Source organism: Lissotriton vulgaris, chromosome 2_1 (assembly GCF_964263255.1).
Source record: "Lissotriton vulgaris chromosome 2_1, aLisVul1.2, whole genome shotgun sequence".
NCBI classification, from domain to species: Eukaryota; Metazoa; Chordata; class Amphibia; order Caudata; family Salamandridae; genus Lissotriton; species Lissotriton vulgaris.
Window position 1 is genome coordinate 1982420539 of NC_141687.1, and position 24312 is coordinate 1982444850.

General features: G+C 45.5%; 1 protein-coding gene across 1 annotated transcript in view; it reads left to right on the top strand.

Moving 5' to 3' along the window:
* Positions 1–24312, top strand: part of STRC (stereocilin) — a 446062-nt gene that overhangs the window by 333116 nt on the left and 88634 nt on the right. Inside the window, exon 25 of the mRNA XM_086957009.1 lies at positions 19117–19272. Within this exon, the coding sequence (XP_086813135.1) occupies positions 19117–19272 (156 nt within the window). The remainder of the gene's footprint in view (positions 1–19116; positions 19273–24312) is intronic.

Below are 24312 nucleotides of genomic sequence, written 5' to 3' on the forward strand. Positions count from 1 at the left end.
TAAACGTATTGTGTCTGACCCAGAAATTGGAACTTCTCAAACGCAAACCATGGCATTAAGATTAGGACCCGTACCCTCCAGATATGCCCCCGCCGCCCAACAACCCTAGACATGCAAGATCCCCACATTTGAAATCACCAGAGATTCAGGTGGGGTTAAAAAGGCCATGTTTATTCACACATTGCATAAACATGACAAGTAATAACATGCATATCAAAATCACAAGTTATAACATAACTACATTTATGAGAATATCAGCTCGATGAGCATATCAGCTCCATGAGCATATCAGCTCCATCACCTTCCCAACCCTAAGGGAGGAACACCATCTGGTTCGCATCTCGCAACTGGGTATCCTACGCCAAGTGCCGTGCACCTGCCCCTTAGAGTGGTGGGTCCCGCCCTTCTATCCTTGTCCGCCATTACCGGGGCCCACCTTTCGACCACCAGGCTGCCCAGGGTCGCCCGGGAGGCTCAAAATCTGTCGCCCTAGCCTCCCCAGCCGGTGGTCACTTCCTCCCAGTGGAGAGCTTGCCATATCCCCCCTCTGTCCCTCACCACCCCTTTTTGTAAATATTTTTGTCCACCCTAAGCGTGGAAGGGTATTCTCAGATGTGAGACCCTTGCTCATTGCACCATCAGGATTCAAGCAAACCGGGCCGAAGACGGCTGTAATGCCAGAAACCGGTCCCCGGGAGCTTGTTTCCTTCCCAGTGTAAGAATTGGCTTTTGTAGTTTGGTTTGCCCTGTTCCCATCATGCACTGGGACAGGAACAGACTAATTTGCATACAGCCAGGTTCTGAAACTGGGATGGTGCAGTGAGCTAAAAAACGGTGTTGGATCTAGCCCTGATCTCTTGACTGGGTGAGAGCTTTCTGCTTAATTCAGAGACTCTGTCCCTCACCACCCTTTTTTGTAAATATATCCCCCCTCAGAGCAAGCGGGCTCCCATCCATCTTGTTTAGCCACTATTAACTGATCGCAGGTCTCTTCTCGGCCACAAGGGTGGCCAAGGCCCACAGGTCTGACACCCTCCCCACCTGCGTTCAGAATAAATGACCAGAGTTCTTGGATAAACGTATCAGTTCCATAGTCCGACAAATGCACCCCATCCTGGTGGTACATTGCTTCTCCGGAAATCATCCGGTGCTGGAGGTAGCGCAAGCGGCCCTTCACTGAGCACAACCTTGCTAGCTCGCCGTTCAATCGCCTCACCGAAACGTTCAAAGATCTAGGACGCACTCCTGGGCCCCATGCCCTGCGTGATATCATGCCAGACCAGACTAGTTTCGTTGATGGGAACACATGCCCCAGCCAGGCAAACTCCGCTAGTAGGGCTTCCTTGGCACCAAGCGCCCCCTGTCGACCATGTCGTTGCCTCCCAAATGCAAAACAATCCAATCCGGCGATTTGTGCTCTCGTGCCCTGAGCTCCTCGACCATCCGCCTCAAGTGTCGGATCCGCATCCCTCCAACGCCATGCCATACGAATTCGGTCTCGCCCAATGCGGCCGGTTTCACCACCTCTCTTCGCTGCAAGCGCACCGCCGTGCGACACACAAAAGAGTGCCCGATTACCCATACCACGGAAGCGGGCATACTAATCAAAAGGAGAGAGATGGAACCGTTAGACACTGCACACATATGCATTACAACAATTCAGGCCTTACATATCGTTTGTAACAATCAGAGGTCCAGCGACCTACACCTTTCACCATGATGGGGGGGGAGACCCGCCCCAGCCGCTAAAGTTGCGGCGTCAATCCTAAAGGAATGAGAAGAATAGCCCGCTGCTCCCAGTCCCAGGTTCCCCAGGGCCAACCCAAAGACTGCCTTAAACTGGTATTGCGACAGGCAATCCCCGTTTTCGTGGACGAAAAGAGCCGACCCCCCCCTGCTGGGCGTCGGGCCAGGTACGCCTGCATACGGGATACGGGGCAGGCTGCTATCCCTGGGGCAGACCGCAACTGAATGTTGACCCACTTTCCTGTTTGGTCTGTTTTGGACCGTCTTAACCGCACTACTAAGCCCCCCGGGGAAATGGAGATATTCTTGAGCTGCAGCCCCCCCCGTGGTCTACTCTGGAGGCCCCCACCATCTCACCCAGGCGGAAGGCCCTGTAAAAGGCCAGGCAGAAGGCCACCCCCAGCATGATTCCCTCGAATGGTGACTCGCAAATAACAGGCAGTACCCCCAAAATATCAATCAAGGTCGGGAGATCCAAAGGCCTACGACAGTCCCGCCGTGTCCCGTCTAATCGGGCCCATCCCGCTAAGGCCTTCCTGATCAAGAATGAAGCCCCAGGATCCCGCTCCCCCGCCAGTTTAGCAAAGAAGCCTATCGCCGGCAGGGAAGCCTTAGCATAAGACACTGTTTTGCCCTGGTCCCGCAGAACCTGTAAAAAGGCGTACATCGTTCCAGTTGAGAAGACCCTTCCCTCACCCAACTGTACAACAAATGATTTGTAAACATTAAAATGCGACTGATAGGCGCGTTTGGTGCGGTCACTCAGAGCGGCACCTACCAGCCCCGCTAAAGCGGGGCTCCAATTCTCCACAGTGACGTAGGGAACGTCGTCATGCGCTCTTCCGCCTGCAGGTGGAACCTCCGGAAGTCCTGCAACTTGGAACGAGACAAAGCGTCAGCAGCATGGTTATCAACACCAGGTATATGCGCAGCTTTAAAAGTCAAATTCAATTTCAAGCATGCCAACACCAACAACTTCAGCAACCTCAGCACGTGTGGGCAAGTCGCCCCCTGCCGATTGATAACCTGAACCACTGCCATGTTATCCGACCAGAAGGTCACGACCCTGTCCCTGAAGCGCTCTGCCCACACCGTAACTGCCACCCAGATGGGAAAGAGCTCTAAAAAGGCTAAATTCTTAGTCAGGCCCGCTAAGTGCCACTCCGCTGGCCAGACCGCCCCACACCAGGCAGGGCCCAAGATTGCCCCAAAACCAACACTACCTGCTGAATCGGTGTATAGTCCTAGTTCTTTACTGGACACTGGCGGCGCGGGCCACACCACCCGCCCGTTGAAATCTGCCAGGAAATCCCGCCACACCTTGAGGTCCTCCTTCACCCCTGCCTTTAACCTCACCCGGTGATGCTTCTGGGTAAGACCCACCATCGCTCTGGCTATAGACCTCGAGAAAGGACGTCCCATCGGAATGATCCGCAAAGCAAAGTTGAGCTGCCCCACAAGCACTTGTAACTGGTGCAACGTCACCTTCGGACATGCCAATGCCGCCTCAATGGCTACAGAAAAAGTCTTTACTTTATCCATCGGCAATCTACATTCCCCCGCCACTGTGTCAATTTCAATGCCTAGGAAGGACATGCACGTGTCAGGGCTGACTGTCTTGCTCGGTGCCAGCGGCACCCCAAATTCCTTCAACATCGCCACCAGCTGGCTTAGGGCCAACGCGCAGGCATCCGACGATGCGGGACCCATTACCATGAAATCGTCTAAGTAATGCACCACATCCGTACATCCTGACTTTTGCGAAAACACCCATTGCAGCATGGAGCTAAAGGTCTCAAAGTACTTGCAGGAGACCGCACAACCCATAGGCATACATCTGTCGTAATAAAATTGCTGTTGGACCTGGAAGCCTAACAAATGATAATCCTCTGGGTGTACCGGTAACAAGCGGAATGCTGACTCAATGTCGGTTTTTGCCAGTAACGCCCCTCGGCCTAGCTCCCTCACTTTCTGAACCGCGGCATCAAAGGACGAGTACATCACTGAGCACACCGCCGGGTCTATGGCATCGTTTACCGATGCACCTTTCGGTGCGGATAAGTTATGGATCATCCTGAACTGTCCCGGCTCCTTTTTGGGGACCACTCCTAAAGGGGAGCAGACAAAGTTCTCCCAGGGAGGAGCCGGGAACGGGCCTGCTACTCGGCCTAAGGCCTGCTCTTTCTCTACCTTTGTGGCCACTACTGAAGGATGGGTTCTTGCTGAAACCTGGTTCCTACACTGGGAAATAGGAGGGACATGCGATGCTGGCATACGAGAACCGCTGGAAAAACCTTCAAACAACATCCTGGCAGCTGCCCTATCTGGATACCTGCCCAACCAAAAGATCAGTTTCTCAATGTCAACAGGAGTAGGCAGATTAGGCTTGGGGAGGCTTGATATCCTTAGGGAGGTTGTCCCCTCGCTCTTTGGATTTCTTATTGCACCTTGACTCAGAATGGGACTGGTGACCGCAGTAGGCGCATGCGTGCTTGAACTTGCACTGCCCCGGGGGCCACGTGCACCCTTTACCATTGAATGCCCAGCATGTACCTTTCTTCTCGCCCGGCCCTCCCTGGGAAGTCCGAAAGGGCTGCCTAGCCGGGTGTTCCCTATTGCTTACGCTCTCTAACCAAGCATTGACCTCAACCTGATCCCAACAAATGGAAGGGTTTTCTTCCTTTGCCCAGCGAAACTCCCTATCGTATGTCAGCCAGGCAGAACCGCCATGAGTGGCGTGCGCCTTTACAATCTTATTAGTATAAAACACCAGCGGAATCGCCAACTCCGGCCTTTTTTCCAACAACACCGTAACATAGACGTGAAAGCCGAACAACCAATTGGTTATAGTCTCCAGTTCATAATGGCCTGCGCCACATTGGCAATGAAACAGAACTTCTTTCAATTTGAAGAACAGGTCTATTTACAAACATCTGGAACCAGCATGGGGAGCGTTTATGCTCCCAGCCTAGCGAATTTATACGTTCATTCATTCGAACAAGAACACATTTTGAATGATCATAATCCCTATATCGATAACCTGAAGACCTGGAAAAGGTATATCGATGACATTTTTGTTACATGGAGAGGTACAAAAGAAAGATGCCTTGAATTCCTGAGTTGGCTCAACAGCAGGAATACACACTTGAAGTTCACCATTGAGATAAGCCAACATGAACTCGCATTCCTTGACCTGTTGATTATCGCCAAACCAGAGGGTCTGCAAACAGAACTCTATAAGAAACCCACCTCCAGAAATTCACTATTACTATTTGATAGCCACCACCCTAAATCTCTGAAGGAGAACCTTCCATTTGGGCAGTTTTTACGAGTGCAACGAAACTGTTCTACAACCACGGCATATAAAAAAAAAAAAACGCTCCAGCATTTTGAGTATTCAACTGGTTGCTCGGAAATATCCCCCCAGACTAGTCCAACAATCTATGAAATGAGCTATGAACAATAACCTGCAAGCTCTGTTGGAACCGAGACCACCCAAGGTGACACTAGAGCGATTGACTTTTGTTCATACTTTTGGTAATCTCTCCAATAAGATCCAGAGTATGGTCCGGAAACACTGGCCTATTTTGAACTCAGGACGTTTGACTCTTCCGCGTCCCCTGGTCTCCTTCAAAAGGGTTCCTAATCTGAAAGACAGACTGGTACATACCAGACCACTTGAAGATCAACCAAGAGCTGTCGGTTCACTATGGAACCTTCCTCCGGTCCTTGGACACCATCCTTGTGGCAATTTTCAAGTCTGTGCTCAAACAACTAAATCGATCAAGATTGATATTGGCACATCGAGACCCTGGAAGCAGATGAGGTTTACCAACTGCAATAGTGACCGTCTGATCTACCTGATAACTTGCCCTTGCGGATGTAAATACGTGGGTATGACCACACGAAAAGTCAGTGTAAGGATATCGGAGCACAAAAGCACCATTTGATGTGCCAGACAGGCCACGAAGCTAACCACTCACTTTCTGGAAGCCAAACATCTAGCTACAGAGTTCCAGTGGACCGTTCTTGAACAACCCTTCATTCCATCACACACAGCAGATGTGGCCAAGTACCTATTGATCAAAGAACAAAAATGGGTACTGAAACTTAATACACATCGTGAAGGTCTGAACGATGAAATCCCGTGGTCCACTTTATAATCAGTCTTACTGGAGTGATTGTGCAGATCTAAATGAACTGGTCATTACAAATCTTTTTTCCTTTGCATGATTCTCTCCTGAGTGGCATGTACTTCCTCTTGATCTGTCACCTATGTGGAAGTATACCACCGTAACTGAGCCTAATGTCCACTTGTGAGGATATATATTTTTTATCCCTCTTATCCCTCTAGAGCAGTGTTCTCCCAGCTCTGATTCTACATGTTTGTGACAAGAAGACACGAGTACTGTCACCCGATCCTGTCTACAAACATGTGCATCACCTTGTCACTACAGCACTAAATCATAATCTAACAACATTATAACTACAGTCACCTAAATAGTAACATGTATAACAGGGTGCTATCTTATTCAAGTACACGGTACCATCAGTTACCTAGACGACCTGGTCAAACAATTAGACACTGTTTGACCTGGCCGCGGTACTGCCCTATCGGTACGTTGGTTTACCAGCCGAGCACCAATGGGTAAGCTTTTAAGTCATCACTCGCGTTGCTACCTATCGGAACGCATGTTTACGTGCCTATCACCAATGGGTAAGCCTGGAAATCATCACACGCGGTAACATCCAATGAGATCGCGCGCCCAGAGACACCACGTGACTTGGCTATCCACTTGGAGCCCGGTTGATAAACAGCTCCGTTCCTGTCATTCGGTACCTCCCCAGTCGGCTAGGACGCCGGCCAGGAGTACCGACGAACAGGTAAGGAGAGTTGTGTCTTGCCGAATTCTTACCTTAAATTAATTAAACTTGCTGCTTTGCTCCATTTCGAAGATGACGTTAAGACTAAGGGGAGTCCCCTCTTCTGTGTGATCTAGTCTTGCTACGCTAAAAACGGCAGCATTTTTTTCAGTTTTAGATTGGCTATCCCTTGGCTATCGATGGTTTAGAGGTTTATGTACTTTGTTCGACACACTATGTTTACATGTGTTTCACATGTTTTTTAGAGCGGTGCTTCATTTTCCCCTGAGCCACTGCCAGGTGGGGTGAGGCGATTCTACCTTACAGATTAAGGTAAGAACTGGATGACGTTTGGTTAATAATATGTATCTCCAAATGAATTGCAATTGACCCTTTAATAATAAGAGCACATGTATCAACATAATTTTTTGATGTGACTTTTTTGTTGATCCATAGACAATGGACTTACTTCTGAGTTCAAAGGTTGTAGATAGCCTCACCTGACGCTTATTTCCTTATTCTTTTCACAGTGAACAACACTAACTGTAATGGCATTTGGATCATACAGGTGACTCCTTGCACTTGTTTCACTTTTCTCGTTGTCACATTTATTATTTTCTCACTTTGTGCAGTAGCACTAGTCCTATATTTCTGGTCCTGATGAAAGCAAGGACGCAATAGTCCATGTTTGCTGAAACATGTCGACCTTACCTCAGACGGTCTACCTAATTTGACTGCCTAAGGTTATGTATTTTTTAATCTTGGTATTGAGAGCATACACATAATAAAGATTGTTTCGTGCTCTGATAACCAATTTTAACACACTTTCCTGTTCTTTTTCTCACTCACAGTTATTCGCACTGCACACCTCAGTCTCATTTTTTCTCTCCACTCCTTAATATCGAGTGGTAGACCACACTGTACTTTGAACTAACAGAGGGGGCCTCTTAACCACCAGGTCACCCTTTGATTGAAACACTGATTTTCTCAGACGGGTGGTCCGGACAATACCCAGATGATGAAGGGCGGATCCGTATGGTGACTGATGGGTAGTTTCCTCATCCTTTGAGAGCCTTTGTGTCGATTAATTTGACCTCCAAATTGAAGAAGGGACTGCGGTTTGTTTGGGTGGATATCCTACACCTTTGAACTCTTTCTTTTCAGACCCTCTGGTACCTTTTGTTATTAATATAGTCCCCTCTATCCTAGGTCTCCGATCTCGGAAGAAATGATCCTTCCCATCCCTGTCCTTGTAATCCTCTTCCCGCCTCTTCGGCCTGATAAGAGAGAATATATCCACGTAGGCACCTCTCCAAATCTTCTCTCGCATTTCTGTACTAACATGCGTAGCTAACATCCCTGACTGGGACAACACGTTCCCCTGGCTAGTTCCCACCTCGCTGCTCCTTAGCGCAGTGTCACCAGGCTTACCTCCTGTAGGTGGCACCGCTATCGCTGTCGCGGGGGGCGGTGCTCCAATCGCTACGCTGGTCAACGCTTTACGCGACTCGACTAAAAGCGCCAACTGCCTCTGAACATCCTGCAATGCGCCCTGTTCTGTGACCTGCGGAGGCACCCAAGGTGCTGCCGCCCCAGCGGTCGCTCTCTCTAATACCCTTTCAGGGGCTGATAATTGGCCCACTAGGGAGGAAACTGACGCCAGCAAGCTATCCAATGGATCGCTAACGGCTACCACTGCGGCCACCGGCTGCGGCGGGAGCGGTGCCGGATGGACCGTAACCAATGGTACCGCGCCTCCCGGTGCCAACGCCCTAAGCGCTTCCCTAATCTCAGACAAAACTGACCCCACTGGGTCTGCTGGTGTGTCCGCACCCGGCTCAGGATCTGAAGGAAAGACCCGTTCTGCATATGGAGTAGGAGTGGGGACGGGACCTACTGATCTCTCGTCCTGATTCCCCCCGGCAGGGTTAGGCCTATTCTTCGTCCCTTTCCCTTTTGGCTGCGCCTTGGCCTTCTTCTTTAATGGAGGACAAGCAGCCTTCGGTCGCACCCCCCTGCGCGGCCGCTCTACTACTTTGGGCTGCTCCCCCTGGGAAGAATCACTCTCGTCCCCGCTATCGGGGGTCTCCTTGCTCAACTTTTTTAGCAGCAATTTCATAATCTGCGCTAATTCAGGTTCCGAGTCCTTTCGCTTTTGTCCACCCTTTTTTGGCGCCATGCTAACTATCGCGTGCCTCGCACTACCTCGCTATAGCACCTAACGCGCCCTGAGTTCCCTGTTCCCACACCCCTAAGCACCGTTCACGCCGCCCGGCAGGAGCCCGTACCACGAAGAACCCCGCACACACAGCCGTAAGCCCCGTAAGGCAGCGACACTCCAATCCCTACCCTGCACCCACCGTGACTCACGGCTGCCCACGGGGCCCCCGAGGCACTCGACCCCTTACCTGGCTACACGAACGATGCTCAGTCCTTCTGCTTCTGGAATTTCGGAAAGCCGGCCTGGCTCTCGAGAATGGCCAGGAGCCGGCGTGCAGTCAGGAATCCAGGAGTGATAGCGGGAACAGAGACCCCAGTCACAGGGAGTTGACCCTAAATAGGCCCAGAGTCTCCACCCCCTGACCCTCGGGTCACGAAATATCGCCAGAGCGGAAATGGGTCAGTCGGACGCCGATTGGGCCGTCCGCCCGACCAATCACCAGAGACCAGGAGCGGGCGGGGTCCGGAGAGGCCGGGTCCTAAGTGCGCGCGTCGTGATTCTCCACGCTTGTCATTCTCAACAGAGGATACCCCGAGGAAAAAGTCAATGAAGCCATCAAAAGAGCATCTGTGATCCCTCGTTCAGAAGCCCTCAAAGGCTCAACCAAGACAGATAGTAAGAGAATGGCTTTAGTCTCCAGATACTCAACATCCAGCAGAACTTTCAAAAGCATTGTCATAAAACATTGGCGGATTTTATCCTCCGAGCCAGACTTTGGGGACCTATTTAAGGAACCACCCATCTTTGCCTACACCCGCTCAAAGAACTTTAAAGAGATCTATCGAATACAACTAAGGAACCAGTGAATCACACGGGCACATGCCCCTATCACCACTGCAACAACTGCAATAACATAATTAAAGGAAACAGTTTGAATTACCATATGAGAGGTTTCAAAATCAAACTGAATGTAGACGCAACATGTGATTCATCAAACCTCATCTATCTACTCAAATGCCCTTGCGGCATGATATATGTCGGAAAAACAACCAGGAAGATTAAAATCCGCCTGAATGAACATAAATCTAACATTCGCACCAAAAACATCAAATCCAGTGTGGCTACCCATTTTAATGAAGCCAACCATAGCGTGTCTCAACTTAAATTCCTCGTTCTTGAAATGGTGCCCAAAATTAAAGGAAGAGACATTAATAAGGTACTCCTACAGAGGGAGACAGCATGGATTTACAGACTTCAATCACTGAAGCCCCACGGTCTGAATGACCGGATCGAACTCAGCTGCTACCTGTAGTACCCAATGGGTACATTGTTGATACATTGTGACCTAGTTTGCTTGTTTTGTTTATTTATCTTGTTTTATTTTGCAAACTGATCTCGTTCAACTATCCTCTCTGTTTTCACCCCACTCCAAGATGGCCGCACCACTCGTTCCTTTGCTACCAGTCCTTCATTGGTTTCTACCCCTTTAGATCCCTGTCCAGAAACTCTGCGTTCACTACGCGAAGTCCCTGAACTCCGTTGCAGACACCCCCGATACGCCGTGTGCGTTTTACCATCCCAAGTAAGTCTAATCCGAGGCTTGCCCTTGCCGAGAATGTTCACTTAACAGCGTTCTTGTACTTACCTGTCCATTACGTTATGTCTTCTCAGATTCCATGAGAAACCCAACTTAAGTTGATCACGTAAGTCTCGTCTTGTACAAGCGGCTTGCTTAATCGTTTTACCTACCATTCCTTTCCCACCCCCAGACCTTCGTCACTTTTCCACTAAAGCGCACCGGCGGACAGCCATTTTTCACGAACCCGTCCATCCCGTCACCTACTTTCTATTACCCCTATTTTCACACTCCGATTGAACGTATAGTGCACGGTCACTCTTCCATTTCTTTTGATACTTGACATGTCACTTAAACATATATGTACACACACCGTTGCATGATGTTGTTCAGTTTATGTTTTGATAATTGCTTGCATTTGATCATTAGACAATCATTGATTAGAGCTATGTCCTGTTTCTTTGCAGCGCTCCTTGATAAAGGGCCCCTTCGGTCCGAAATGCATTGGAGCATTTCTTGATAAACTTCCATTAAGTCGATAACATGAACTACGAAATGTTACACATGGAAAATCTATGAATTTGAGAATGAACGTTTAAAATAAAACACAGAAACTTGATTTTTTGAACTTTCTTGGAGTCAGTTGTATTGTAACAACGAACCACACAAGTGTGCCCAAAAGCAGGGATGCGCCTACGCCCCAGTAGCGCACTCAACCCTTCAACAGTTTCGATGCATTAGGACAGTTGCGTAACCTGCTGGAGCACCTTTAACTTTCATAAATATTGTTAACCATCAAATCAAACCCCCTTCCAAAAACAAGCAGTGCGCCGCGCCAATACCCTTGTTTAGGAATCACACCTTCTGCCCTACTGGCAGGCAGCACGCCCCACTTCATCACACAAGAATGCAATACAAGGAAATCTCCAAATCAACTGAAGCCCGAGCTAGTACTTTAGCATTCGGTACAGAAGAAACTGAAAGGATTTATGCACTCATCAATGAGGACCTAATACAAACTACTTCAAGCAGAACAAAGGAACAATGTATCAAACAACTTCTATATCTCTCAAAACGCCGGATAAACCAGAAACTACATGCGAACACCCTAATCAAGTACCACAAAGCACTCCGCATACCCCGAGGCCTACGGATCGCCCTGAAACCCTCATTATGTAAAAATTCAAAAGCATTCTTGGAGAGATGGAATGCCATCCTCAATAAATGCAGTCTGGACTTGATACTTTTGATTGTTGAGGAACTGTCGGAAATATCATTAGAACTTTCACAAGAAATCACGGCCATTGTATTCGAATTAAAGGAAATAATCACCCCTGAGGAACTCACAGTAACCTTGGAAGAAATCAACAAACAGCTAGATAGACATGCCAAAGAAATCAACGAGCGAAAAATTCGCAAATTTCGCCGGGATACCCTGGATTACAAATTAGGTGAGGTCTACACCTGGGCGGATGTTTATGCCCAACGCCGAAGAAATAAACCGTATAATCAGTATACTGATACCTCTTCCTCAGGAAGCGATAACACCAGTCGTCCACCAAGGAGAACCCCGACGGAACCATCGACTTCCACAGCCCCACAAGGTCAGAAACCGACACAAACATCAAGTAATATAGATCCAACAACAACAGAGCCTTTTTAAGAGGAAAGCCCAGACAGAACTGAAGACCCAGACGGGGCAAAAGGGCAGGAAAAGGAAACAGAGGGTACCCAGCAACCTCCGAAGATCAAAACGAAAACCAGAAAGAATCGTTAGTGATCAATATCTCGGACACCGTCCTCACGGAACATGAAATGAAAACTCTCCAAAAGGGAATGTCATTTATCCCTACAAGTAACACCAATCTACTAGAGTTAGAAGTAAGCACTTTCAAACTCACACGTAAGTTACGCTTAAGACACTTTTTTGAGAAAATCCTGGAACCTCCTAAAGAAACCAAACCTGACTTACTATTGGGCTTAAGACCATCTAGCACCTACATGCCCCCCAGCAGCCATAAAAGCATCGACACTTTTGAAACCCTGGTGAGACAAGATATTTCCAAAATCAACTTCAGGAAGAAAATTTGCAACAACATCACTAATAAGGATAAAGATGCCTTAAGAAAAATTGCCAACAACACTTCCATTAAATGCCTTAAAGCCGATAAGGGAGGCGCCCTAGTCATCCTCAACACCAGCTTACATAATCAAAGGATAATGGAACATGTCTTGGACCCAAACACCTACATGCCATTAAGTGGGAACCCCACGAGCGAATATAAAACTGAAGTGTCTAAACTCATCTACAAAGCATTTGATGACGAAATCATCGACAAGAGAACTAAAAGATACCTGATAGTGGAACACCCGAGAAGCCCCACCATCACCATGTTACCTAAAATACATAAAGATCTCATGAACCCCCCTTTTCGTCCAATTGTCTCTACCAGAGGATCATTACACGAACTGACCGGTAAGTTTATCGATCGGTATCTACAACCTATGGTCACCAACTTGGAGAGTCACATAAAAGACACCACGGAATTTCTCAATAAACTCTCCTTAATAAAGATCAATGAGGATGAGCAATTGATATTATGCACCGCTGATGTCAAAAGTTTATACACCTCCATTCCCCATGACGGTGGAATTGAAGCAGTCGAAAAAGCCTTATTTCTTTGTGACATTACTGATTCTCTCAAAACATTCATCCTGGAACTTATGATATTCACCTTATATCATAGTTATTTTTCGTTTGACCAGAAATGGTACCTACAAATGTCCGGCATGGCTATGGGCAATTGCGCCTCACCGACCTACGCAAATATCTACATGGGGAACTTTGAACTTAACAACATCTACACGAACAAAACTTGGACAGACAACCTAAAACTTTATGTACGTTATATTGACAACTTATTTTTCATCTGGAAAGATTCCCGAGAAAATTTAGAGCTCGCTCTAACAGATTTGAACTCCAAAGATGATCGGATTGAATTCACATGGAACATCAGCGATCAGGAAATAACATTTTTAGATGTACTCATAAAGATAACCACTGATGGCATACAGACAGATCTTTTCCGAAAACCCACGGACCGCAACAACACCTTACTACACAGCAGTTTTCACCAAAGTTCTTTGAAAAGGCATTTACCGTTTAGCCAAATGTTATGGATTAAACGTATTGTGTCTTACCCAGAAATTAGAACTTCTCAAACGCATACCATGGCATTAAGATTTCTCAACAGAGGATACCCCGAGGAAAAAGTCAATGAAGCCATCAAAAGAGCATCTGCGATCCCTCGTTCAGAATCCCTCAAAGGCTCAACCAAGACAGATAGTAAGAGAATGGCTTTAGTCTCCAGATACTCAACATCCAGCAGAACTTTCAAAAGCATTGTCATAAAACATTGGCGGATTTTATCCTCCGAACCAGACTTTGGGGACCTATTTAAGGAACCACCCATCTTTGCCTACACCCGCTCAAAGAACTTTAAAGAGATCCTATCGAATACAACTAAGGAACCAGTGAATCACACGGGCACACGCCCCTGTCACCACTGCAACAACTGCAATAACATAATTAAAGGAAACAGTTTGAATCACCCTATGAGAGGTTTCAAAATCAAACTAAATGTAGACGCAACATGTGATTCATCAAACCTCATCTATCTACTCAAATGCCCTTGCGGCATGACATATGTCGGAAAAACTACCAGGAAGATTGAAATCCGCCTGAATGAACATAAATCTAACATTCGCACCAAAAACATCAAATCCAGTGTGGCTACCCATTTTAATGAAGCCAACCATAACGTGTCTCAACTTAAATTCCTCGTTCTTGAAATGGTGCCCAAAATTGAAGGAAGAGACATTAATAAGGTACTCCTACAGAGGGAGACAGCATGGATTTACAGACTTCAATCACTGAAGCCCCACGGTCTGAATGACCGGATCGAACTCAGCTGCTACCTTTAGTACCCAATGGGTACATTGTTGATACATTGTGACCTGGTTTTGCTTGTTTTGTTTATTTATCTTGTTTTATTTCGCAAACTGATCTCGTTCAACTATCCTCTCTGTTTTCACCCCACTCCAAGATGGCCGCACCACTCGTCCCTTTGCTATCAGTCCTTCATTGGTTTCTACCCCTTTAGATCCCCGTCCAGAAACTCCGCGTTCACTACCCGAAGTCCCTGAACTCCGTTGCAGACACCCCCGATACGCCGTGTGCGTTTTACCATCCCAAGTAAGTCTAATCCGAGGCTTGCCCTTGCGAGAATGTTCACTTAACAGCATTCTTGTACTTACCTGTCCATTACGTTATGTCTTCTCAGATTCCATGAGAAACCCAACTTAAGTTGATCACGTAAGTCTCGTCTTGTATGAGCGGCTTGCTTAATCGTTTTACCTACCATTCCTTTCCCACCCCCATACCTCCGTCACTTTTCCACTAAAGCGCACCGGCGGACAGCCATTTTTCACGAACCCGTCCATCCCGTCACCTACTTTCTATTACCCCTATTTTCACACTCCGATTGAACGTATAGTGCACGGTGACTCTTCCATTTCTTTTGATACTTGACATGTCACTTAAACATATATGTACACACACCGTTGCATGATGTTGTTCAGTTTATGTTTTGATAATTGCTTGCATTTGATCATTAGACAATCATTGATTAGAGCTATGTCCTGTTTCTTTGCAGCGCTCCTTGATAAAGGGCCCCTCGGTCCAAAATGCATTGGAGCATTTCTTGATAAACTTCCATTAAGTCGATAACATGAACTACGAAATGGTACACATGGAAAATCTATGAATTTGAGAATGAACGTTTAAAATAAAACACAGAAACTTGATTTTTTGAACTTTCTTGGAGTCAGTTGTATTGTAACAACGCCCTGCACGATGAGTTCATCAAGGACCAAATAGTCATGCGCACGTCAAACTCGGCCATCCAATTCAAGTTGTGGGTGAATGGAGATGCCACTCTGAAGGAAGTTATCGATATGGTAAAGAAAGCGGAACTGTATAAGAAGTGTGCGGATGCAGAAAGGAGGAATGCGGCAGCCAGGCCTATGGTCAGCAACATCACCGACACAGAACCACCAGGAAGAAGCAAGACTGCAGCTGCAGAAGGGAAGATGCAAACCAAGTGGACACCCCATGCTGAACAAGGTAGAAGTCAACTCAGGGAGAAAAAGAAAGAATGCTACCGATGTGGCAGCCCAGCCCACGCTGCGTACGACAAACGCTGCCCGGCCTTTCACGCCAAATGCATGTTCTGTGGAATTGACGGGCAGTTCTAAAAGGTGTGTCGTCGCAAAAAGACCGACAGTTAAGTACATAGCCCAGGAAGCAGGTGCTGTAGGAGATGAAGAAGAGGAATAGGAGGCCAGCATGCTGTGTGTAGAAGAACACATCTTGGGCATCAACTGCAACCGCTCCAAGAAACCGCAATACAACCTGGTGGTAGGGGGGATACCGATAAAGATGGTGGCAGACTCAGGGTCCCCATACACCATAATACAAAGAACGGTATGGGATGAATGCTTCAGACGCAACCTGGTACAAAAGGGGATGGTGATGGACGGAGCATCTGAATCAATCAAACACTCACACCCAGTCAAAATATCTGGGTTTAATCCATCACTGTTCTTTAGCCCACTCTGCCACCCCAGTTCAGACATGGCTACATGCAAATTAGTCTGACCCTGTGCCTCATGGGAACAGTCCATCCCGAACTGCCAAGCCATGTCTTACCTGGACCGGAAATAAGCTTCCGAGGACCGGTTTCTGGCATTCCAACCGTCTTCAGCCCGGCTTGCTTGAATCCAGTGGCAAAGTGAGCAAGGGACTCACGTCTGAGCATACCCTGCCACACTTATGGCGGCCAAAAGCTGTACAAAAGGGGGTGGTGATGGACGGAGCATCTGAATCAATCAAACACTCACACCCAGTCAAAAGATCTGGGTTTAATCCATCACCGTTCTTTAGCCCACTCTGCAACCCCAGTTCAGACATGGCTATATGCAAATCAGTCTGACCCTGTGCCTCATGGGAACAGTCCAGCCCGAACTGCCAAGCCATGTCTGCCCTGGACCGGAAACAAGCTTCTGAGGACCGGTTTCTGGCATTCCAGCCATCTTCAGCTCGGCTTGCTTGAATCCAGTGGCAAAGTGAGCAAGGGACTCACGTCTGAGCATACCCTGCCACACTTATGGCGGCCAAAAGCGGTACAAAAGGGTGTGGTGATGGACGGAGCATCTGAATCAATCAAACACTCACACCCAGTCAAAAGATCTGAGTTTAATCCATCACCGTTCTTTAGCCCACTCTGCCACCCCAGTTCAGACATGGCTATATGCAAATCAGTCTGACCCTGTGCCTCATGGGAACAGTCCAGCCCGAACTGCCAAGCCATGTCTTCCCTGGACCGGAAACAAGCTTCTGTGGACCGGTTTCTGGCATTCCAGCCGTCTTCAGCCCGGCTTGCTTGAATCCAGTGGCAGACGCAACCTGGGGCCTCAGCTGGAGCCGCCAGAAATTTGACCGGTCACCTACACAGGTGAACCCATCCCCATGGTAGGATTTCGGATATTGAAATTTGAATTTAAAGAGCGAAGTGCGGAGTGCAACCTGTACGTTGCAGCGAAAAGCCGCTCAGATGGATGGACCAAGGCGATCTAGGCATACAGCTGGACCCGTGAGGTGACACACAAGTATTGATGACGGGCTCAGAACGCTGAGCTGATGTCACCACAGTGAAGGAGGAATTCCCCGCAGTATTTGGGGGCAAGGTTGGAAAACTGATGAAATTTACACACAAGATCGATCTCAAGGCAGACGCAAGACCGGGGTGCCACAAGGTGAGGAATATACCGCTAGCCATCCGAGACGTAGTGCAACAGGAACTGCAGAGGCTGGAAGAAAATGGCATAATCGAACCAATAAGCTGTGCGGAATGGTTGCCACCCCTGGTGGTGGTGAGGAAACCCAATGGTAAAGTCCGCTTGTGCGTGAATTTGAGGGAACTAAACAAAAACATAATAGTGGAAAAATTCCCTCTGCCCAGGATAGATGAGATGCTGGCCAATATGAAAGGGATAAGGTGGTTTTCCACTATCGACCTTACCTCGGCTAATCACCAGATAGCCCTTCACCGCACGAGCCGCAAACTCACATCATTCATACCGCCATTCGGATGTTATCAGTTCCACAGAATGCCGTTTGGGCTGGCTTCATCAGCGGCGGTGTTCCAAAAACTGATGTGATTCGATTTTGTGTATAATAAAGAAGGGAAATATGTAGTGTAGTGCTCCAGTTGTTGTGCGGTGGCGTGATGACGTAATCACGCGTCTGCCATTTTAGGGGCATTGAGTGCCCGCTGGAACACGGCTCGGACGTATTTCCCGGCACTCTCCCGACTGCAGAATAAATTACCAGTTCTCAAGCCACACGTGTCCTGTGCTCCCTGGGGGAGGAATAACCAGCATCATTACAATTCTCCCATCCAGATTTGTGTGGAAATGCATTAATTTTGTTTCTTGTTATGTCAGTGCTAGAATAAAGTATGGATGGCGTGTTAAGCTGCAGTTTGTATTGGACTGCACAAATTAGTACAGAGATGCAAGAGTGCTGTAGATCACAAGAGCATATAGGACATTCAGGCATAACAAATAGTAATGTTGATAGGAATTCTGCAGAATTTTGGTAATTTGGATCCAGATGAATTCTGCTGGTTTTACTGAAGAGGTCAAATGCAGGTCAATTCACATGCATAGGGGCGATTGTGGAAAGGAAAAAAAACACTGTGAAAAATAAAGACCAGCTTACAAAAGGAGAGCAATTCTGAAAGAATTTCAACAAAAACAACATTCTTTGTGGACATATGTAGAAGGAGATAGGGTTAGGGCCAGATTTAACACCTAATACCCCAGGACTCCGACTCTCACTTTCAGCCTTACCATTCCCGCCAGCACTTCCATATAGAAAATATACCCTTGTTGGGTCTGGACAGACAAGGGATCTCATGACCCATCGAGACAACGTCTACTGTTCTTACCATTTATTGTAAGAGTAATATACTCACTCTTTTAAGCCAACACAAAAGAACTCCTTCTCTCTGGATCTCGAAACACCCACACGCATTACTCCACCTCTGACAGACTCCTCACTGTGGCAGACTCAGGGCTAGAACATTGTACAACAGCTCTGCATCTCCTGCTCTCTTTTTAGTGCAAGAAAGACTGAGTGTCAAATCCTTAAAACTCCACACCATCTGCAAAGTTCGAGGAACCTTCTGATGTTGGTGCGCAGAGGCTTTGGTCTAGTGCTAACTAGTCCTACATGAGGTACCCAGCAAAAAGAAAAGAGCATACTTTTTTTCAGAATTGTCATAAGCCCCTCAAATGTTGACCTTCATGTAAAGAGAAAGGAGCAGCTTCTTCCAACAATGGATTATGTTTTAGAAAACGAATGTTAGTTTCTGTATTGCTCTAAAGTAGTTCTAGCAATAATGGAGGTATGCCACAATGTCCAGAAACTGTTGAGTCTCCGTAGCCACACTTCTAATTAGACTCCTAAAATAATCCAGCTATCAGCAAACTGCTCTGAGATCCAGGTTCAAAGGGGAAGAGCGTGGAGGGCGTAGGTTTTTCTCCTGTCCCGCCTGTTTTGTGTTATGTTATCCCAGAACGTAGTCTTGAACTGTACTATAATTTGCACATGTTCTAAGTGCTATTCTATGCTTGTATTCTGCAGCTGTTTGGGCCCGTCAGATCCATGGAGATGGTTCACATTCTACAGCTGGGACATTTAGCCAAGCAGCTGAGTGAGAAGGAGCTCCAGGAAGTGGCGCTCTTGGATTGGGGGATTGTGTCTTTCTTAGGGAACATGGAAGGCTGGACCCACAAACAGGTGAGTCTGCATCCAAAATCTCATCACTTCTCAAAGAGAACATCATTTTGTATGCACAAGTGAAAAGGGAAAAAACATGTCTTAGGAATAGTTAGGATATATTATGCATTAACGACGTGTTATTTTCAGATCACCTTGGGGGAGTGGAAATAGCACTGTCAGCGAGCCAGGTTGGTAAGGCACTTGGCCCTGATGGAGTACCCGTGGATTTGTTTAGGTCAAATATTTTTCTCTGGGGGCCCATCATAACACAAGTTATTAGTGCCAGCTGCATGTCCCCTATGCCAAAGACTTTGGCGGAATCCATCATCTAACCAATTTTTTAAAAAGGGGACCAAGATGATCCTGGGTGTTACAGACCTATTTCCTTAATAGATTCGATGGTCAAGGTAGTGTGACGGGTTATCTTAGAACGCCTGCAAGCCTGGGCAGAAAAGAACTCAGTCCTATCAGACATACAATACGGTTTTAGAGAAGGCTTGGGGACAAGTGAGCAGAGCTTAAATTTGCCCTTACTGATAGGTAAATACATGAGAGCCAAAAAAGGCCTTTTTTGCCTAGCTTTTGTTAACCTTACAACGGCATTCAATTCTGTAAAACACAATAGATTGCGGGAGGGTCTCTTGGTTCTTGGGGTTGATCCCCACATTATCCTTTTTTAAAGACACTTGTATGGTGATGCAATGGCAAGAGTGCGCTTTGTTTTGGATGGCGAGCTCACATCTGCCTTTCCCGTTAAAAGGGGGTTTCGGCAAGGCTGTGTGCTAGCCCCCTTCCTAATTAACTTATATATTAATGGACTGTTCCCAGCACTCCTTAGAATCAATCAATATTTTCCCTCTGTGAATGGACGCCCAATACCTGCTCTCCTCTACGCGAATGATGCAGTATTAATGTCAGATAGTTTTAACACATTTATGGAGGATCTTGGTCTTCGGATTAATATCTCTAAGAGCTATACAATGAGCTGTGGACTTGGACAACAGAGGATGAAAAGCATGTTTGTGGACAGGCAAAAATAGAACAGACTAAGAGCTTTTCTTATCTCAGTATTTTTCAAGGCGACTCGTGGGCTCAAGCCATTCTTGCAAAACAATTGGCACTTGGGAAGACAACAGCCGCCCTGGCATCTTTCTCAAGAAAGTTAGGAAGGAAGCCGCCATGGGAGCACATTCTAGTTTACAAGGCTTAATGCACCGCTAATGTAATATACAGGGCAGATGTATGGGGCTTTGCTAATACCTACTCCATACAAACCATGGAAAACTCGTTTTTAAGATATATTATATCGATACCTGCCAGCTTACCTTCTTATGCCTGCCGCGATGAACTGGGTCTTTCTTTCATTTCGGATCTTATTAAGTTAGAACTAATTCTCCTGTGGAACAGGATCTGGACAAAGGATCAACCGAAGCTAAATAGGGAGATCCTACAGGACTGCCTAAAACTGGAAGGGGCTTTAAAGATCCCGTGGGTAAAGTATGTGTGTGATTTTATGAATGATATTAATCACCCGAATACTTTACTGATCCTAGGTCCATACAGGCAATTTCTAGAAAGGCTCTAAGAAAAGAGTGCTTTCAGCTACTGGTCACAGCAAGAATGACAGGAGAAATTATTAAATCCATTGTAAGGAAAGAACAGTTAATTGTAACCACCTGTAAAATGGAAACTTACCTTACTTTTGTACCTGGCACTTGGGACATGCGGTTGTTAACTTGGTTCAGGCTGGACATTATTTACAGACTCGTGACCTTCCCTAAAATCAATGATTGGGCACAGGCTTTGCCTTTATGTCCATGTGACAATCACTCTACCCAGTCCACCATCCATCTGGTTTTATTTTGTAAATGTTATGTAGCTTGAGGAAAGCGTATATTTTACTGATTTTAAAATTACAGGGATTGTGGCAATGCCGCCCATACTGATTAGGCTACAGTTTTTAGAGAATGAAATAACTGCCTGGTGCTTAGCTATGTTCTTCAAGAAGGTACTTGCTCAAAGGAAAATCATAACGATGAATGAACTATAGTAGAACTGACATTTGATATTTTTATGGTTTTTATTACTGTAGTTTTAACACTAATTAAATATTTTAATGGCATTTTGGATTGCTGTTTTTTATGCATGTAATTTTGTGATAATGTCATTTTGTATTTATTCTTGTGCTTTTATGATTGTTACAACAACAGTCTAATAAAGCTTTCCTTGACATGACTTGACTGAAAGGGTGTGCTTAGACCTTACTTCCATTTGGTGACCTGTAAATTATGTCAGTCTTCCTTAGCTGATTAAATTTGGTGAGAGAGAAGGTGGTGAGAAAGCCTAATAACAATAAATGTGAGTTCCTGTATGCCCTCATAGTTCAAAAAAATGTAAAAAAAACCATAATCTTGGACTATTTAAAAAGTGCATTTATTTGCGCTCACTCATGAGCTACACATTATCAATAATTGCGCTAATTTTACCCCTGATGTCAATGTTTCCTTACTTGAAAATTCATTCTTCTACCAAATAGCAGTTTCTCGTTTTTGCCAAATGAACAATTTTTTCCCAAACATAATTTCTTTATCCAATATTAGCTTATTTTCATTTAAAGTGAATACACTTATTTTGTCCCCAGAGTAAGTGCACTGTTAAAAAAAAATTGCCCTTTAATACTACCTTTTTTCTGGCAAAATACAGTGATCTTGTTACATCGGGTTAATGCTGTTACCAGCTATTCTAAATTTGTCCTCAAACATCAACCTGTTATTTTCACCTTGTACGGTAATTTACTACTTGGACATATTCTACCTTATATTCCCATGAAGAGCCTATCATGCTCTGTGAAAGCTATATTACCATCATGTGTCACCTCTCAACTTTATATGCAAGGTTTGCTAAGCATGCATCGTGGATTTCATCTATATTACAATGATCATCATCATATACCAGGTATGGCCATAATATGTCAAGGATTGCCTTCTTACAATGTACAAAATGTTTACAATAATATATAGATGACTAAATCAAAATGTCAGGTTTTGCCTTCATAAGCCAGCAATTGCTATCTTATTTCTAGTATTCTCAAAATATTTCAGGCAGTGTATCCGTATGTCATTGAATGCCTCATATGTAGACACATATGAAAACCCATGCACAAACATATGTCCACATAGACAGTCACACACAAAAATGTAAAGAGGCAGGCGTACACACAGACAAGCAAAGAGGCAGGCACATACACAGACATAAGGACACACACACACAATAATACATGCACATGCTTATCTAGTAGCCTTCATCATCCACTCCCATAGTTACTCAACTGCCCCTTCGCACTGCTTGTCACATCCATAGTGCTGCTGGTGTGGCTTGAGGGTAACTGGGACATGAACTTATGAGTTTGTTCTACATAGAGTAGAGGTAGGCAGTGTCAGTAATGGCAAAGGCAAGAGTTCCCGTGACAGCAGCAGACCAGGTAAGGAACAGCCTGCAGGTAAGGGACCACAACGCCTAGCCAGCGTAGCGGAAGCCTTCATATTTGTTTTTTATATGTATTTTTCTAACAATGCACATGCATGGCAGGAACTGTATATGTATTATTATTAGGGGACCTGGCTATATAGTTTAATGAACGAGTACCAACTGCTTGAGCTGAAACTTTCCAAGTAATTTCCACTACAGAATGCTATGCCACATTGTTCTACACCATGGTGTTCCAAACTATGACATATCAAGTACTGCAAGCAATACTGCACATTCCCATGCCGTGAAATAGGAAACAAAGAAAAATATGAGTATTATAAGCAATAAAATGGTGAATATAGGCTGTTTGATTTATAACAAATTATAGCTACATGATGAACATGAACTATTTCATACTAAAGCAACACAAGATAACCATATTGTGCCCAATGTTAACTATACAAATGATTTACTATAAAGCAACCACAGAATGACAAAATCTTTGTGGGTTGAATAGGCAGATTGGAAAGCCTAAATATCCCACTAATTGTGTTACAAACAATAGGAATAATCACAAAGTCACATAATTTTCCAGCTTTTCAGGTTTCTTCCTGATTCTGTTTCATACTCCTTACCCATCACTCACTTCTTCACCCTTCTTCAGTATTCATTCTAACACACTTTTCCCTTCGATATTTCCAGCATTTTTCTTCTAACTCTCACCACTTGGAAAGCTTTGAATATTTGAACAAACCCAACTTCACGTTCTGGCTTAATTTTAACATAACCGATTTACCAAGCACATATCCATCTCTTCCACCTCACTAAGCACACTCAGACAACACATCTTCCTGGCCTTCGTCTTCATGCAAACAAATATTCTACTTTCTGAAAGCCCTAAACTAAAAATCTGTGTTGTGCATCAATTTATATGGAGTAAAACCTGTTGATAAATTGGCTATTTCGCGACGCAGCCACACAAATTATCACACTGCCTCGCTCCGGTCCTCAATAGTAGACCTTCTTTAAACTCTCAATACCTTCTTTCAACCTTTAATTCCTTCTTTCCACTAACCCATTGCTTTGTGGATGGTACATCAAAGTTTTAAGAGGACACAACTTCCAAAGAGAAATCTTCATTTTATTTGATACTAATTGTGTGCAATCTCTAGAAATCACTAAGAAATCCATGCTTCATAAGACACCTTCCTGCCATTTGAAGATCATTGCAACATTGAAAAAAATATTTTCTTCTTCTCCTCGCAAATTCTTTGGAGGCCAAACGAACTGTTCAAACGTTACCACATTTTGCGACACTCCATCACATCTACATCCTTGTTGACTAATACCGAGAGACACACATTTGAATTACAGCATGCACTTCTGCCACAACACATTCAATTTAGCTTCACCTATGTTGTCAGATGACAAAAATTACTGTGATAAACAGTCTGTTGCAATATTCTTTGACATACGTATTCAACTTTAAATACATAATACTGTAATCTAAATAACCATTTAGACATTGGAAGAGTTAATTTTCCTACCCCTTTATCATAAAGAGATCTACCAGTGGTTCGTGGTCTGGTC